At 40.1% G+C, this 15,608-nt stretch overlaps 2 protein-coding genes across 2 annotated transcripts in view; one reads left to right on the forward strand and one right to left on the reverse strand.

Annotated features, from left to right (window-relative positions):
* CDH23 (cadherin related 23) overlaps window positions 1–15,608 on the reverse strand; it is a 2,508,764-nt gene that overhangs the window by 1,028,097 nt on the left and 1,465,059 nt on the right. The window lies entirely within an intron of this gene.
* VSIR (V-set immunoregulatory receptor) overlaps window positions 1–15,608 on the forward strand; it is a 297,502-nt gene that overhangs the window by 138,414 nt on the left and 143,480 nt on the right. Inside the window, exon 2 of the mRNA XM_044056945.1 lies at window positions 7,565–7,966. Within this exon, the coding sequence (XP_043912880.1) occupies window positions 7,565–7,966 (402 nt within the window). The remainder of the gene's footprint in view (window positions 1–7,564; window positions 7,967–15,608) is intronic.

A 15,608-nucleotide genomic window follows, 5' to 3' on the forward strand; every position in this document is an offset into this window, starting at 1 on the left:
CCAGATAAAAACTAAGGCTCACTTTCCTTGCTGAACCACAACCTTCTCTTAAGCTAATCCATTTAGCATTTAGTTTGAAAAAAATCAGGAGAAAGGTATAATGCAAGAATATAACAGGTAAAAGCTCTTTCATCCAGAGGCCAAAGTAGACTCCTTAAGATCCTTTTTTAATAAATAAGAATGGTGATTACTAAAAATATCAAAATTCAATTAATAAAAACTCTGACCTCTATATCTTGGTGCAAGCTTCAAAGAGTACTAGGTTGCTTGTTACATAGCCTTATCTAGGCAGGATTGGTTAGATTCTTTAAAACTAGTCTGTTTTGGACTCCATCAAGGTATGGTAGGGAGTTTGGTAAAAAGAGTTTAAAAGGTTGGAGATGCATGACTCGATGCTGAACATATTCATATGTTTTGGCTTGACAAGACAGAGTTTGGTGGGATCAGATTTTCTTGGAATAGGAAGAAATTTTTGTCAAAGTGGTACTCAAAAATGGGAATTCTGTTTGTTAGGTGGAAGGCAAGGAACTTGGTTAGACAACACTGCAAAAGGAGAGTAAAAATAAAAAGATTAAACATAGCATAACATGGGCTAAGTTTAAGGGCATTTTGCCGACTAGTCACTGATGGATGCACCATGTTTGATATCAGGTTTTATTTTAGTTTTGCGCAATGATTATCTTATATCAACTGATTTGTAGTTGTTTAGCTGATTTTGTTCTGTAGGATATGACAATGTTTTCATATTTTTTTTGTATTGAGCTTTAATATGAATTTTGATGGAATACTCAATAATATATGGGTCTAGTCTGATTCACTGAAAACTCATTTCACTGAATGTAAATACTGTTGGGCAAATAAAACGTATATGCCCTTTTCCCCACTGTAGTGCGATCCTGGAGTCAATATATATAGTTAGGGGGTGTGTGGGGGGCACAGCTCCCCACAATGGGGGATGTGGGAGGCATAGCACCCACCCACTTTTGGTTTTGTATTGTTAGCTTTCAGTGAAATGAGATTCATAAATTGAAAAGCTAAATAGGTGGGGGGGCTATGCTACCCACATCCCCCAGCGTGGGGGGCTGTGCCCCCCACCCCCCCAACTATATAAACTAACTCCAGCATCTCGCTACAGTGGTGAAAAAGGGTATATACATTTTATTTGTCCAAAAGTACTAACATTCAGTGAAATGTGATTCAGTGAAATGAGTTTTCAATGACTTTTTGAGGGCAAATTGAAATTCAGTGAAATACGTTTTCAGTGAATCAAAGTAGAACCATATATATATATATATATATATATATATATATATATATATATATATATATATATATATATATATGGGTCTACTTCACATTAATGAAAGCCCACTTACAGGAATCCGAATCTGCCGAGACTACATTGCCAAAACTGCATTTTAACAAATGAATGGATTGCTGAAACTTTACCCAGGGTAAGTATCCAATCTCTCAAAATTAAAAAAAAGAAATAAAAATGCACTATCTCCAACCCACCCATGTGCTCCCCATACTCCCCTTAACTAAAGATGCCAACTTCAAGATCGCACTATAGTGGGGAAAAGGGCAAAGTTCCTCACATTGGATGACTGGATAGCTTCCCTGGGTAAACGTTTGGCAGTCTGGTCATTTGTTAAAATCTGGTTTTAGCAATGTTGTCTCAGTGATTTCAGATTTGGATAAGTGGGCTGACGTTAATGTGAAGTAGGCACATATGTATAGATGTGTGTGTGTGTATGTATATATATATATATATATATATATGTGTATATATATATATATATATATATATATATATATATATATATATATGTGTGTGTGTGTGTGTGTGTTTATGTATATACATGTATGTGCATGTATGCATGTACACTCCATTATAGGAATTAGAAGGGTTGATTAAAGTCTCTGCAGTGCAAAAACAGTAGTAACCTCAGACAAACCTTTTTAAAGACTGTCAAGAGGAGAAATGATATGCTGCACAATACAGAAAGTGACTGTACTTGGCCTCGCACATTACAAACAGGCAGAGCGGTAAGATGAATCTTTGTGCACAGCATATAATCATGGCCTTTGTGGAAGAATATAAACACGATGGTCCTACTTCTTACATACTTACCCTGACTAACTCTCTCCTATATCCTTAGGTTGAAGGATACTTTTTTGTTATACTAGGATTGAATGTTTCTGTTAGCCCATGAACTGTGTATGCTTTAACATGTCAGACTTTATGTCATTGTATATGTTTAGTCTAGTGTATTATTCAAATTATTTCACTATATGTATCTTTCATGTATAAATGTAATGTACATTCTATGTCTATGGCTGGAGCTTTTCTCCCCGGGCCTCTGCTGAAAATGGTCTTATATCCAGTTGGACTTGCCCGGTCAACAAATGTAAAATAAAATAAATAAAACCTGTGTTGGATGCCCTGATTGCCAGAAGACGGCCTTTCATCCAGGATTTAAAAATCCTTTGATTCCAATGCCTATCACAGAGGTGTCTAAATGATCATATAAATGAAATTAACAAAATGTTTGCATAATACAAACAATGGACTATTACTGTATGTACTGCATTATACACATGGCAGTGTTTTGTTTTTCTCAGTTTAAACACAGCAAAGCTAAAAATGCACAATGTATGCCTTAAACCTCTCAAATGTCCCTGATTTCACACAATGACACTGATTTAGCCTCATATTTTTGTTGTATCTATCACAGTTTTTTTTTTTTTTTTAATTTTTTTAGTAAACCACTGAGGATTGCCTTCAGTCAATAATGCCAGTCATTAGAGTTTCATTGTTTTTGCTGCTCAAAAAATACAGGCCGATAGGAAGCTAATAGAATAACAGGATTTGCAAGTTAAACATAATAATATATAAGTAGTATTTTGGGCCTGTAGACCCCATTATTTTTGGTTTTGTCCAGGATTCTTGAGCAAACAGATTGAGGAGAAACCTTGTTTTTAAACCTTCAACAAAAAAGAGATGGTCTCTCCAAACAATAAATATTTAATGACAATAATGAAGCTTTGGATAAACTCCTTTATCAGTTTTAAAAAGTATTTGTTAACACTGATGAAGGATTTTATGTAATATATTATAACTAAATATTTAGCATTTGCAGAGACCATCTCTTTTTTGTGGAATTTGCTTGTACCTGATTTTAGTCTCTACTTCACCACGGTACAGATCCCGTTTGTTTCATTGTTTTTAAATCTTCACATGCAACCAGTAGTCATACCTCTCAACTGTGCTGAACTGCTCGGTTTTTACCGAGTTTTGGGGTTCAAATGAAGGGGTGCCATGATTCCTGAGTGGCACCCCTTCATTTCCAATTTTTTCTATTTGTTTTTGTAATTTTCGCAGCTTGTGGAGCTGACGTCATCACGTACGCGATGACGTCAGCTTCCTCGGGGATTTCAGCCTGCGAGATAACACCAGCACCCTCTACCAGCCTGTCTGAATTGAGCTAAAGGAGCTCACGCATTTCTGGCTGTTTCAAATCCGAGTGGGGACAGTTTGGGACTAGCCGCGGGCCTGCAGCAGCATGAAGAGCTTGTTTGGGAATGTTTTTCAAGTGCGAGCGAGCAGCCGCAGAATGAAAGAACTTGCTTGGGACGGATTTTTCGGCAGATATGGTAAGAAAACTGACTAGCGTGTGTGTGTGTGTGTGCTGCTCAGGCTCGAGTATTTTGCTTGGTTGTGAATTTTGACAGTAAAGAGACAGTGGTCGTAAACTTTGATATCTGATATGTTGACTTGGTTATGGTTAGTTATAACTGGGTCAAGTAGAGAGTGCCGCCTTTAGAGGAAAGTATGTTGTGTTACAGTGCTGCATTTAGAGAAATGTATGATGTGTTAGAGTGATGCATTTAGAGGAACATATAATGTGTTAGATATGTGTTAGAGTGATGTGTTTGGAAGAACATATAATATGTTAGAGTGATGCGTTTAGAGGAACATATAATGTGTTAGAGTGATGTGTTTAGAGGAACATATAATGTGTTAGAGTGATGCATTTATAGAAAATATGATGTGTTTGCTGAATTTAGAAGGCAGTATTATGTGTTAGATCTTCAATGATTTGGAGAATGTCTAGTTAACTGCCTGAGTAAAATAAATCATTTATTTAAACTAATGCATCATGAAAATGTGGGTATTAAAATGTTGAAGTGCATTTTCTCATGATAATGCCAATATACTGCCCTGTAAAAAAGTTTGCACTCCTTATATTAACTCAGTATTTAGTAAATCCAGAGGAGTTGCTATATTCTTTCACAATAACCCTTTCCAAGTATTACTAGTATATAAAGAAGTGAATGCTTAACTAAAGATGGGTCTTTGCTTTACACAGGGATCTGTTTATGCTCCCTTCAGTAATTTGACATAATTTACATCAGATTTATTAGCAAAATTATAAGAATTTATGAGAATCTCATAGTGTTAACTGGAATTGTTGCACTGTATTAGATAAACGTAAAGATAAAACATTAATAGTAGATGTCAATGCATCCAGGCATAAGAAAATGTTGAAGAGATGTGTGTTGAAGTTTGATTTGTTGTTTGGAGGGATTCATAAAGGACACATTCTGGTTTCAAATCAGGCACATACTCTAGTCTTCTGGGCATGTCCCTCTAATGTGGACTCCTGTCAGATAATAATCTGAATAATTTATTTTATGCAAATCTTTTTTCAGCAAGATATATTCAAGCTTTGGAGATCACATGAGAAAATTTTTTCAGCAAGATATATTCAAGCTTTGGAGATCACATGAGAAAATTACTCTTCTCCGGTCAGCTTCATCATTTATGGGCCGCATTTGTTACAACCAGCCAGCTTGCATTTCTTATATTTTAGCTGTCTGTCAGATTCTCTGACAATTGCTCAGCTGAGCTCCTTAACAGCAGTCAGAATACCCAGATTTTCATACTTTACAGCCAGCTACTTGCTTTGTGTATTTATTACAGCCAGCTTCTTTGCACTTATATTTTGTGTGTTAGAACTGTATTGCATTTCCCTTGTCAGATTCTGCAGACAATTAATCAGCTTTTCATACTTTACAGCCAGCAGTGCCAAGCACATATGTTTTGTGTTGGAGCTATTTGCCTACGCTTTTCATTTATTACAGCCAGGGTGTGTGTGTGTGTGTGTGTGTGTGTGTGTGTGTGTGTGTGTGTGTGTGTTTCTTACTTTACAGTAGGCACTTAATTTTGTGGTAGAACTATCTGCATATGCTTTTCATTTATTACAGCCAGGGTGTGTGCGTGTGCGTGTGTTTCTTACTTTACAGTAGGCACTTAATTTTGCGGTAGAACTATCTGCATATGCTTTTCATTTATTACAGCCAGGGTGTGTGCGTGTGTTTCTTACTTTACAGTAGGCACTTATATTTTGTGTTAGAACTATCTGCATATGCTTTTCATTTATTACAGCCAGGGTGTGTGCGTGTGTTTCTTACTTTACAGTAGGCACTTACATTTTGTAGTAGAATTATCTGCATATGCTTTTCATTTATTACAGCCAGAGTGTGTGTGTGTGTGTGTGTGTGTGTGTGTGTGTGTGTGTGTTTCTTACTTTACAGTAGGCACTTATATTTTGTGTTAGAACTATCTGCATATGCTTTTCATTTATTACAGCCAGGGTGTGTGTGTGTGTGTGTGTGTGTGTGTGTGTGTGTGTGTGTGTTTCTTACTTTACAGTAGGCACTTACATTTTCTGGTAGAACTATCTGCATATGCTTTTCATTTATTACAGCCAGGGTGTGTGTGTGTGTGTGTGTGTGTGTGTGTGTGTGTGTGTGTGTGTGTGTGTGTGTGTGTGTGTGTGTGTGTGTGTGCGCGTGTGTTTCTTACTTTGCAGTAGGCACTTACATTTTGTGGTAGAACTATCTGCATATGCTTTTCATTTATTACAGCCAGGGTGTGTGTGTGTGTATGTGTGTGTGTGTGTGTGTGTGTGTGTGTGTGTGTGTGTGTGTGCGCGCGTGTGTTTCTTACTTTGCAGTAGGCACTTACATTTTGTGGTAGAACTATCTGCATATGCTTTTCATTTATTACAGCCAGGGTGTGTGTGTGTGTGTGTGTGTGTGTGTGTGTGTGTGTGTGTGTGTGTATGTGCGCGCGTGTGTTTCTTACTTTACAGTAGGCACTTACATTTTGTGTTAGAACTATCTGCATATGCTTTTCATTTATTTGCTCTAAGCAGTGCTGCTTATGCCAAATCGGTTTGTGACTTTGTGTTGTTAGTAGCACAACAGGTCGAATGCTTGCTTTTGATGCAGAAGGCTGTGGGTTCTACTACTTTTCATTTATGACAGTCAGGGTGTGTGTGTGTGTGTGTGTGTGTGTGTGTGTGTGTAAGTAAACTTTTATGATGGAAATGTTCTGAATTGGGCAGTTTTGTCATTATTGGTTCATGCATTTTGTTTCATTGCATACTGGAAAAATAATTTAAAATGCACTCTAAGTCTTAAGTGTGCTGTATTATACAAGGAATATAATTTAATAAAGTCAGGAAGGTGTATCAAAGAACACATGTATGTTTCTTGTTTTGTGTGCAAGGGGCCTATGATTTGAAAACAGCCCAAAGGTAATCTTTATCCACCACTGGCCAGATGCATTTTCTTTGGATGTGGTGTGGGTTTCAATGAATGTGAAGTTTTAATGCCAAGTCTATTTTCATCGTGAGACAGTATTGTTTAGCTTAGCAGATATCTGTTAGTGTTTGTGCACTGTGCTACAAAATTTAATAATAAAATCCAAATAATCATTGTATAAGTAAAGCAGTATGCACACATTAGTGTTTATGGTAAATGTGGTGAAATCGCCAGGTAATGGGACATTTGAATGGCTGCAGGGGGTCAGTGGTCCCATATTTTGGTTGTCTGTTCTTTGCTTTGCATTTGAAAGTTGATACCCCACAATTTCATTGGAGTGGGTGGGGCTATGTAATTATGTATGCAAATTAGATGTTAATCAGTGTACAGATTTGTACCTATTTTTCATGGGGCCTTGTCCAGATTTTTGATGTTTCCAGGTTGAGAGGTATGCCAGTAGTGTTATATGCAGCCTGCTACAGAAGCACACAAAATGTCTGCCATATCAATAGCAGCAGAATAGCCTGTGGGACTTTAGGACTCATATCAGTGTTTATAGACACAGACTGGAAATAATGTCATGTTCCTACAACCTTTTATTATGCTATATGTAACTATTTGTAAACTTTAAACCTCTTCATCCAAACCCAATATGAAATGTTACACAGCAGGGTTAACTGAGGCTGTATAAAAGAAAAGTCTATGCTTGTGTGAGTTGACATTACAAATATGACAAGTGTAGAAAGAAACCAATTTTTGCAACAATGGCTTTTGTTACATTGTCAGTGAAAGGTAAGATATTCCAAAATGTTGTTCTCGTTTTGATTTTCACTTGACTTGCTTAGTATGTCCTATGTACTGCATGATTATAATTCTAAAGTCTGTTGGTAGTGGAGATTTTGAATGATATCTCTTTTGTACTAATGCGCTTACATTTTTCCCTCTACAGATACAAATTTAGCTTTAACGATAACGGTTCCTCACACGGTCTACAAATGTCCAGAGAGTCAAGCAGTATCAATGAAATGCATCACTTCTGGTCACATAGTCGACATGCATGAACATGTTAACAGGTTGTGGGCTTACACTCAACATCGGAACCAAAACTGTACTGATAGAATGCATATCCGGAATATTTCTGAGAGGGAGATGCACAGCGCACATGCACAAGGCCATGGTGTAATCCTGAATTCTGAGCGGAATGGGAACTTCTACCTCACCCTGAAAAACTTAACCCAGCAAGACCAGGGGGGGTATTGCTGCTACATAGTTGAGTTTAAGAAAGATGAACATGGTAAAATTCACTTAATACAAAAAACACATGGCTACATGGATCTTGAAGTCTTTAAAGGTTAGTGCAATTCCATTTGTTCCTTAAGCCAAATGCATGCACACATCACTTCTACCTATTTGGTTTTGAATTTGTCATTTTTACTGTTGACTAATTATATAAATACCTATATAAACAAAAAGAATGAAGCCATTAGCAATGTAAGTCTGTTTTCCTTCTGTAGAATAAGCATTTTTCTACATTTAGCTTCAAAGGAAAAGTTTCTTATATTTTGATTGTGGTATGATGTTCCTGTGCAACTTCTTTTTAAAACACAAATTTACTCTCATTCGAATACAGTTTGAAGCTTTAATTTCTCCATACTGCTTTCATTATTCCTTTTCATACTGGACTAATGAAATAAAATGGTAACTGTATAACTTTCTAATATTAGAAGAGAGATTTGCAATTATGAGTTTTGTATATCATAGTGTTTAATGAAAACAAGCATGCTAATGCATTAATTTACAAAATAACTGGCCTGCATATTTCTGCACTGAAACCTTGGCCAGTGCAACCCAGATGATCCAGGTTCAACTAGTAAACCACCAAACAGTAGAGATGCGTGTTGATGATGGGGTGGGGAATGGGTGATGCAAACTCAGTCAGGTGAAGGGAAGCAATTGAGCTAGTTGAATGACAACTTCTTTGCATAATAACTTTAAACAAAGGCAAAAATAATGGTGGGGGGGGGGGGGCAAACGCCCCAAAACAGGGACCAATTTTATATACTGCTCTTATAAACTTGGAATGTTGCTAAAATAATAGGTTATGTATTGGCATGCATTTTGTGAAGGATATGAAGTCAAATGATGTCATTACTTAGTGACTTCAGTCCTCAGTGATTTTCCAGAAAACCACAAATTCTATGAGGAGCATGCCAAAAATATGAGGCAAAAATCTGGATGTTTGAGAGGCATGACATGACCGTCTCCCAACAGAGAAAGATGTTTTTTAGCACAGTGTAGAACGGACCAAAACCTGCACTTACAGCACAAATGTGCAGATCGCTGGAACGTTAATTTAATCTGATCCATGCAGGTAGGCATTATTGGGATGGCATCTTGGAACTTTCCTGCATTCCTGCCTCTGTGGGAGATTTTTAAGACCTAAAGGAAAGCCAACCATCCTTTCTGGCTGTCTGCATGGCAGCAGAACATAATATAGATACTTGCTATATGAACAGCTTCTGTGATTTCTGAATATAGGCAATGCAGTCACATTACAGCATAAGCTGTAGTTTTACAGACAATGCCAGCAGCACCGCTTGGGACTAAAAAACAACTACAAATCTATGACTTAGAGGGGTAGCCAACAATAAACAGCACATTATTTTTTGTGTGATATACCATGGTGAATGGCAGCACCGGGAGGGGGGGTGGAAATTCATATGCAAACAGCTGATTAATGACATGCAAATGAGAGTCAGTATGCTAATGAAAAACAGTGTGTGCAGATAAAGAAATTAAATATGGCAGGGGGATTTAGAAACGTATAGAATTAGTGCAGTGAGCTAGCGATCAGCTTATCTAAACATCATTTCTTAGTGCATATCATTCAATCCTAATGCTAGGAGCAGCATTTGCTTTAGCAGGCCAGCATAGAATATTCGTCACTTTGGTAACTAGTGTCTGCAATATTGCACCTCATTGTCCGCCCCCACATAACATAGTGTTTTTCAGTGGCTGATTCACCATCATCTAACATATACACAATTTCTTACTGCCTATAAAATGATCCAATATCCATTTGCTTGTCCAACACTAAATACATTCTACACAGCTGTGTTCCCAGTTGATCAGTACAATGCAGTGAACAAAAACTATTGTCTGTTCACAAACCTATCAAATGTGCTGGGTATTGTCTGTACTCATACAATGTTGCTAAGGCTTGGAACTCCCTTGTCTGTATCCATCAGGTCAATACCCTCCATCCCTTCCTTCAAAACTCTTCTAAAAGACTTCCTAGCCAAAAGCTGGCTCTGTTCTTGCTCAACACCAGGATAAACTATATTCCTAAATGTGAACTAGTACCTCTTCATACCCAACATCTCTTTACTGTCCCTTCTTCACTCACTGCCTAACCTCTCTCAATTTCTTTTCCTGGCTTTCTCTCTAAATGTACCATAAGCATGCTTTTCTCTTACTTATAATGTGATTCCTATTTGTATTATACTAATTTACATTTAATTTCTTTATAAACTGACTAAACTTTCTCTAAACATTAAATCATTGTCACTTAACTGTATCTATTCTTTACCAATGTTTTCATATTATGTCTAATTTGGTATAATTACTTAAACTGTAGAGCGGTTAGCGTTACTGCCTCACAGCAAGAGATTCTCCCATTCGATTCTTGGCTGGAGCGCCTCCTGTGTGGAGTCTGCATGTCCTCCTCATGGTCGAGTGATGTTTAAAGACATGCAGGTAGGTGTGTGTGTGTGCATGCGTGAATGGGTGTGCCTTCTTTGAAGGCTGGGCGTCAGGCTGTCAACTTGGCACCATAAAAAATCCGCTGTCATTTAGCGGACCGGAGTTCCGCTGTGGCGACCCCTAACAGGGAAAAGCCGAAAAACATTAGTTTCACTTAAACTGCAGATTTTTGGTATTATTTTTGAAGATTGTAAAATTATTGTTCTTAACTTGTTTTGCAATACCTGGAGCTTTTCTCCCTGGGCCTCTTCTGAAAAAGGGCTACTTCCCAATTGGACTCAAATTTCAACAAATAAATAAATACATCAGTTCCATAACCACAACATAGTCAACTACTAACGTGTACAGTCATATCCTTCAGGAGCTAGTACACATATGCCAACCTCAAATGGAATCAAGATGGATGAGTGGACTGTCCCACAAAATTTTGTGTAGCACTAACCATCCTTGCAATGGGGACCTTTCAGGGTACACATTAGGAGATTCACAGGTGTTGGCCTTGCAAATCCTTCACCAGTCCTTGACGTAATGCAACAGCATATGGAACAACATACTTCGTTTTCACAGAGAGTTGAGGAGAGAATCACCACTTTGTGGGCATTCTACAACACAGTAATTATCCCCAGAGTCCTGGAGGCCACTGACTGCACCTAAATTGCTATCAAGACACCAACTATTCCACATGGTGCCAAGTATAAGAACTGGAAGGATTTCTGCACCATCAGTTGCCAGGTAGTCTGCCCTGCACAGGGTATTATATACAATGCATCTGTTTCCCATCCTGGTAGTTCCCACAATTTCCACATCTAACACAGATGGACAACCTGCATCAGCATTTTGTGACTTCCACATGGTAGTCTAGTCAGTAGGTGCACACACAGCCACCCACAGAGTCCACGATACTCTTGTATTACTAATCTGGGTAGCAGACCAGTCACGATAGAGTCTCCTCTGTTGTGTGTTGCAAGTGATGCTGGCTATGCCTTGGAGCCATGACTGATGACTCCCATCTGCAGTCCCCAGACCATGGCAGAGATGGTGTACAATTGTTGCACTGTCATAGATAAGTATCATTATCAAACATTTGCTCAGACTGCTGAAGGTCCACTTCTCCCACAGGACTAGGTCAGGTGGCTTATGACAGCTGCAGGACTACATCAGGGGGCTCATGGCAGTAGGCTGCAAGACTACATCAGGGGTCTCATGGCAGTAGGCTGCAGGACTACATCAGGGGGCTCATGGCAGTAGGCTGCAGGACTACATCAGGGGGCTCATGGCAGTAGGCTGCAGGACTACATCAGGGGGCTCATGGCAGTAGGCTGCAGGAATACATCAGAGGGCTCATGGCAGTAGGCTGCAGGACTACATCAGGGGGTTCATGGCAGTAGGCTGCAGGACTACATCAAGGGGGGGCTCATGGCAGTAGGCTGCAGGACTACATCAGGGGGCTTATGGCAGTAGGCTGCAGGACTACATCAGGGGGCTTATGGCAGTAGGCTGCAGGACTACATCAGGGGGCTCATGGCAGTAGGCTGCAGGACTACATCAGGGGGCTCATGGCAGTAGGCTGCAGGGGGCGCATGGCAGTAGGCTGCAGGACTACATCAGGGGGCTCATGGCAGCTGCAGGACTACATCAAGGGGCTCATGGCAGCTGCAGGACTACATCAGGGGGATAATAGTGGTAGGCTGCAGGACTACATCAGGGGGCTAATGGCGGTAGGCTGCAGGACTACAATAGGGGGCTCATGGCGGTAAGCTGCACAGAGCTGCTGCAGCAAGATATCTGTTGTTTGCTCCATGCTGCATAACAAAGTGTTATGACACGGGGAGGACATAGCAATACTTCATTTCTGTGGCACAAGCAGAAGAAGTGACAGGTGCAGACTTGTTAGAGGAACCACTTGCAATAAACACTCCAGCAAGAGGCAGTGTCTGGTCAAAACGTATGGGCCATAAGATGGCAAACAGACTAGAACTGATGCATGCAAAAACACATCCAGGCTATGTATTACAGTGCAGTGAATGTTCCACACTGTGGATCAAACATTGCATTACCCACAAGCCATAGAGGTGGACAGGGCACAGTCATCATCATTTGCACAGGTGGTGTGGGCCATAGAGAGAGGGGACAGAAACATTAGCATAGGTGGGGAAATCATGGGTGGAATGTATAGTAAACACGTAAATGGATAGGAGGTTATAGAAGCCAGAGATCACTTTTTCTAGTGATGGGATGATGCTTCTAGGGGCAGAATGCTGGCTGGATGAACCATGTTAAACTGCAATAATACAACTGGAGGCAGCTTGTGCTGGGGTCAGCGGGGCACATTGGATGAACATGATTGAATGCCATCATGGCCCCCATTGTTACGTGTTGGCAGAATGATGTTATAAGTGGTACTTGAATAGACACAGATAGGATTTACTAACGGTAAGACTACATGGAAGCAGGCTGACATTGTACTGAAAGCCCTGAGTGGCTTGCCCAGTTGGGTGCGACTACAATGGAGACAGAATTGCCTAGGCCACATCCAAGAGGCAGCAATGGGCAATGTTGACCATCAGAACCAGCTTTGTGTATGATTTTGCAGTGTACAAAATTTCCCTATCGCTAGCATGGTGGTTCTATCCTCCAGCTGGCTTTACTGAACCAATGGATGACAAATGGGCCACCATTGACCTCAACAAGTGTATCCACTTTAGATCTCTACAAGCTTTGCTGCTCTGCATGCATTGTAGAATGTGCCACAGTCCCTGTAATGTTTGCAAGTCTTTACTTAGGCCACAAAGCACACACAGAATGTCAGAAATTGTCTGGTTAGTGGTTGTCTGTGCCTGGACACCTGATCTGCACATCAACTGATTAATTTCTGGAGTAATGCTCATATAAGGAAGTGTTCTGTATCCACAGCAGTGATTGCTATCTGGATGCCTCTTCCCAAACCTGAGTAGGTACACCTCAGAGGCTGTGTAGTCCTCTGGTTCTGTCCATGATGGTGCAGACTGCAAATCTAGGGAAGAGATACCATGGATGGGGTGGACTTCCAAAGCCATCTCAGCTAGTAGAGACATGAGTATGACCCCCACTGCTGGCACTGATGACAGTGCTGCTGACCCTCTAGTATCAGGCATGTGCTGGTCTGTTCTGTTGGATTCTCTCCCACTAGAACCTGTGAATACATACAAATAACACGTGTGGCAATGTTGGAAGACATCTGCAACTCCTGCCATCATATGCCACTTAGTCTTTTAGAGGTTAATCCTATACATAGCCTAACATGTATACCTTCTCGTTCAGATTATCTCAGCTGCATATTTGATGTCCCAGGTTGGAATAAATGGCTCAGTAGCAAAGGCAATCTCTGATCATTATCTGTGGATTGAACCCATAACCCCTTGCATTCTGTGTGGTTATCAGTGCCATGAGAACAACAATAAATCGCTTAATAGTTAAATATCTGGTTTCTTCCTAGAGATGTTTTTCCTTTCAGCTAAGAAACATTATGAAGGTGATTTTAAACAGACAAGCATCCAATGCAGTTCAAATCATGAATCTAGTATGGAATAAGTGTAGATGTCTTTGAGTAAACCATGTTCAGGTGCAAATCAGTACAGGACACTTGACGCATCTCCTGCAGATACTCATCATCATCCCAGCTTCCATATCCAATCCACTGACAGGTAAGACATTTTTCTTGCTTTCCCCAGTGAGGGTTACTATGAACTCTTCCATCTCTGCGACACTCCTCTATGTAGGTGGTCCACACTGACTTTTCCCTGGCAATTTCCTCTACTTTGGTCTTGGCATTCATTAACATGTAAGTGATTCTACAACAGACCTGTGGCTTCTTCCTATTATGGCTGCCCACAGCACTGATATCCTGCATCAGTTCTGCCAAACCTTGCACCGGAAGGCATAGTCTACTTTAGCATTTGCATTAGTACTGTAGCAGCATTGCTGGCTCAGGTTCCTATCAGCATTTCGAATGTTGAAAACGCCGAATTTAATGTCATCGAACTGATATGTTCGAAATCTCAGAACAGCGAACTGACGGAACATAGATTTCTTTCCCAGGGAAAGAAATCGGTAGGCAGTAATCAGAGTTTGCTATTTCCTCCACTGTGGTGCGGTCTCGGAGTTGGTGTATTTAAGTAGGGTGCGTGTGTGTGGGGGGGTGAAGGTCCCCACTTCTGTCAATCTTTAAAGTATTAAAAAATGTTTTTTTTTTCTTTTTGCACGGAACACCGATTACTTTCCCTGGGAACGAAATTGATGTTCCGTAAGTTCGCTCTTTTGAGATTTTGAACATTTCAGTTCGATGAAATTGCATTCAGTGTTTTCAGCATTCAATATGCTGATATAGAGCCGCTGGCTCAGGTGTGGTGAAGTCATCTGGGCATTACCTTTTCTTTGTTCTCATGCTAGAACATGGACACCTGACATTGCACTTGTGGACTAGTGTGGTAAAGCAGAACAGTCTGTGCCTCTAAACTGTCCCAGTGCACCACTATGGGGTAACTATTCTCACACTCTGCTGTAGTTTTGCTGCTACAGTTAAAATGAACCATGCATGATGTCCCTCACACCTCTGCAAATATGAAGATCTGTGTCTGGTGTGTTAAAGTCCCACCACCCCTTATAGCCATGTCGTGCTATCTCTGTGCATATCACAGCATGTATAGGCACATGACAGTATGGGACAAAGCCTGCTTCTGCTTCCTGTACCCTGTCTGGATATACCCTACCTAACACAGGACTACAACCTGTCCTGACTTGTCCCTGTGCATGATATTGATAAGCCTCTTTCACAAGACTGTAACCTGTCTCACCTGATCCTTGTGTCCTGCCAGGATAAATACATCCCCACCCTAGTCTGTCAGAGTCCTGTCATAGCCTACACTACATACTTGTGTGATAGTGTCTGTTGTTGATGTGTCCCCTCATGTGATGAGTGCAATCCAGAGGTTCATTACCAGTTATTCTGTATGCTGTTAGTCTCTCTTTATGCCAACATGTTCTGCTAGCTGCTTTATTCTGATTCTCTGTGTTGCTTGCTGTAATGTAGTCTCATGCAAAATGGCAACTGCAGATATTATCTCACTAAAATGGGCCTTGTAGAGTGCTGTTATGCTAAACAGGTGATTTAGTGAGATTATGCCTGAATTGCACCAACAACGAGATACATTATCATCCTTTTCCATGCTGTGGGGTCCATTTCAGTTTGTGCA

This window comes from Protopterus annectens, chromosome 14.part0 (genome assembly GCF_019279795.1).
Source record: "Protopterus annectens isolate FY-2018-M chromosome 14.part0, PAN1.0, whole genome shotgun sequence".
Taxonomy (NCBI): Eukaryota; Metazoa; Chordata; order Ceratodontiformes; family Protopteridae; genus Protopterus; species Protopterus annectens.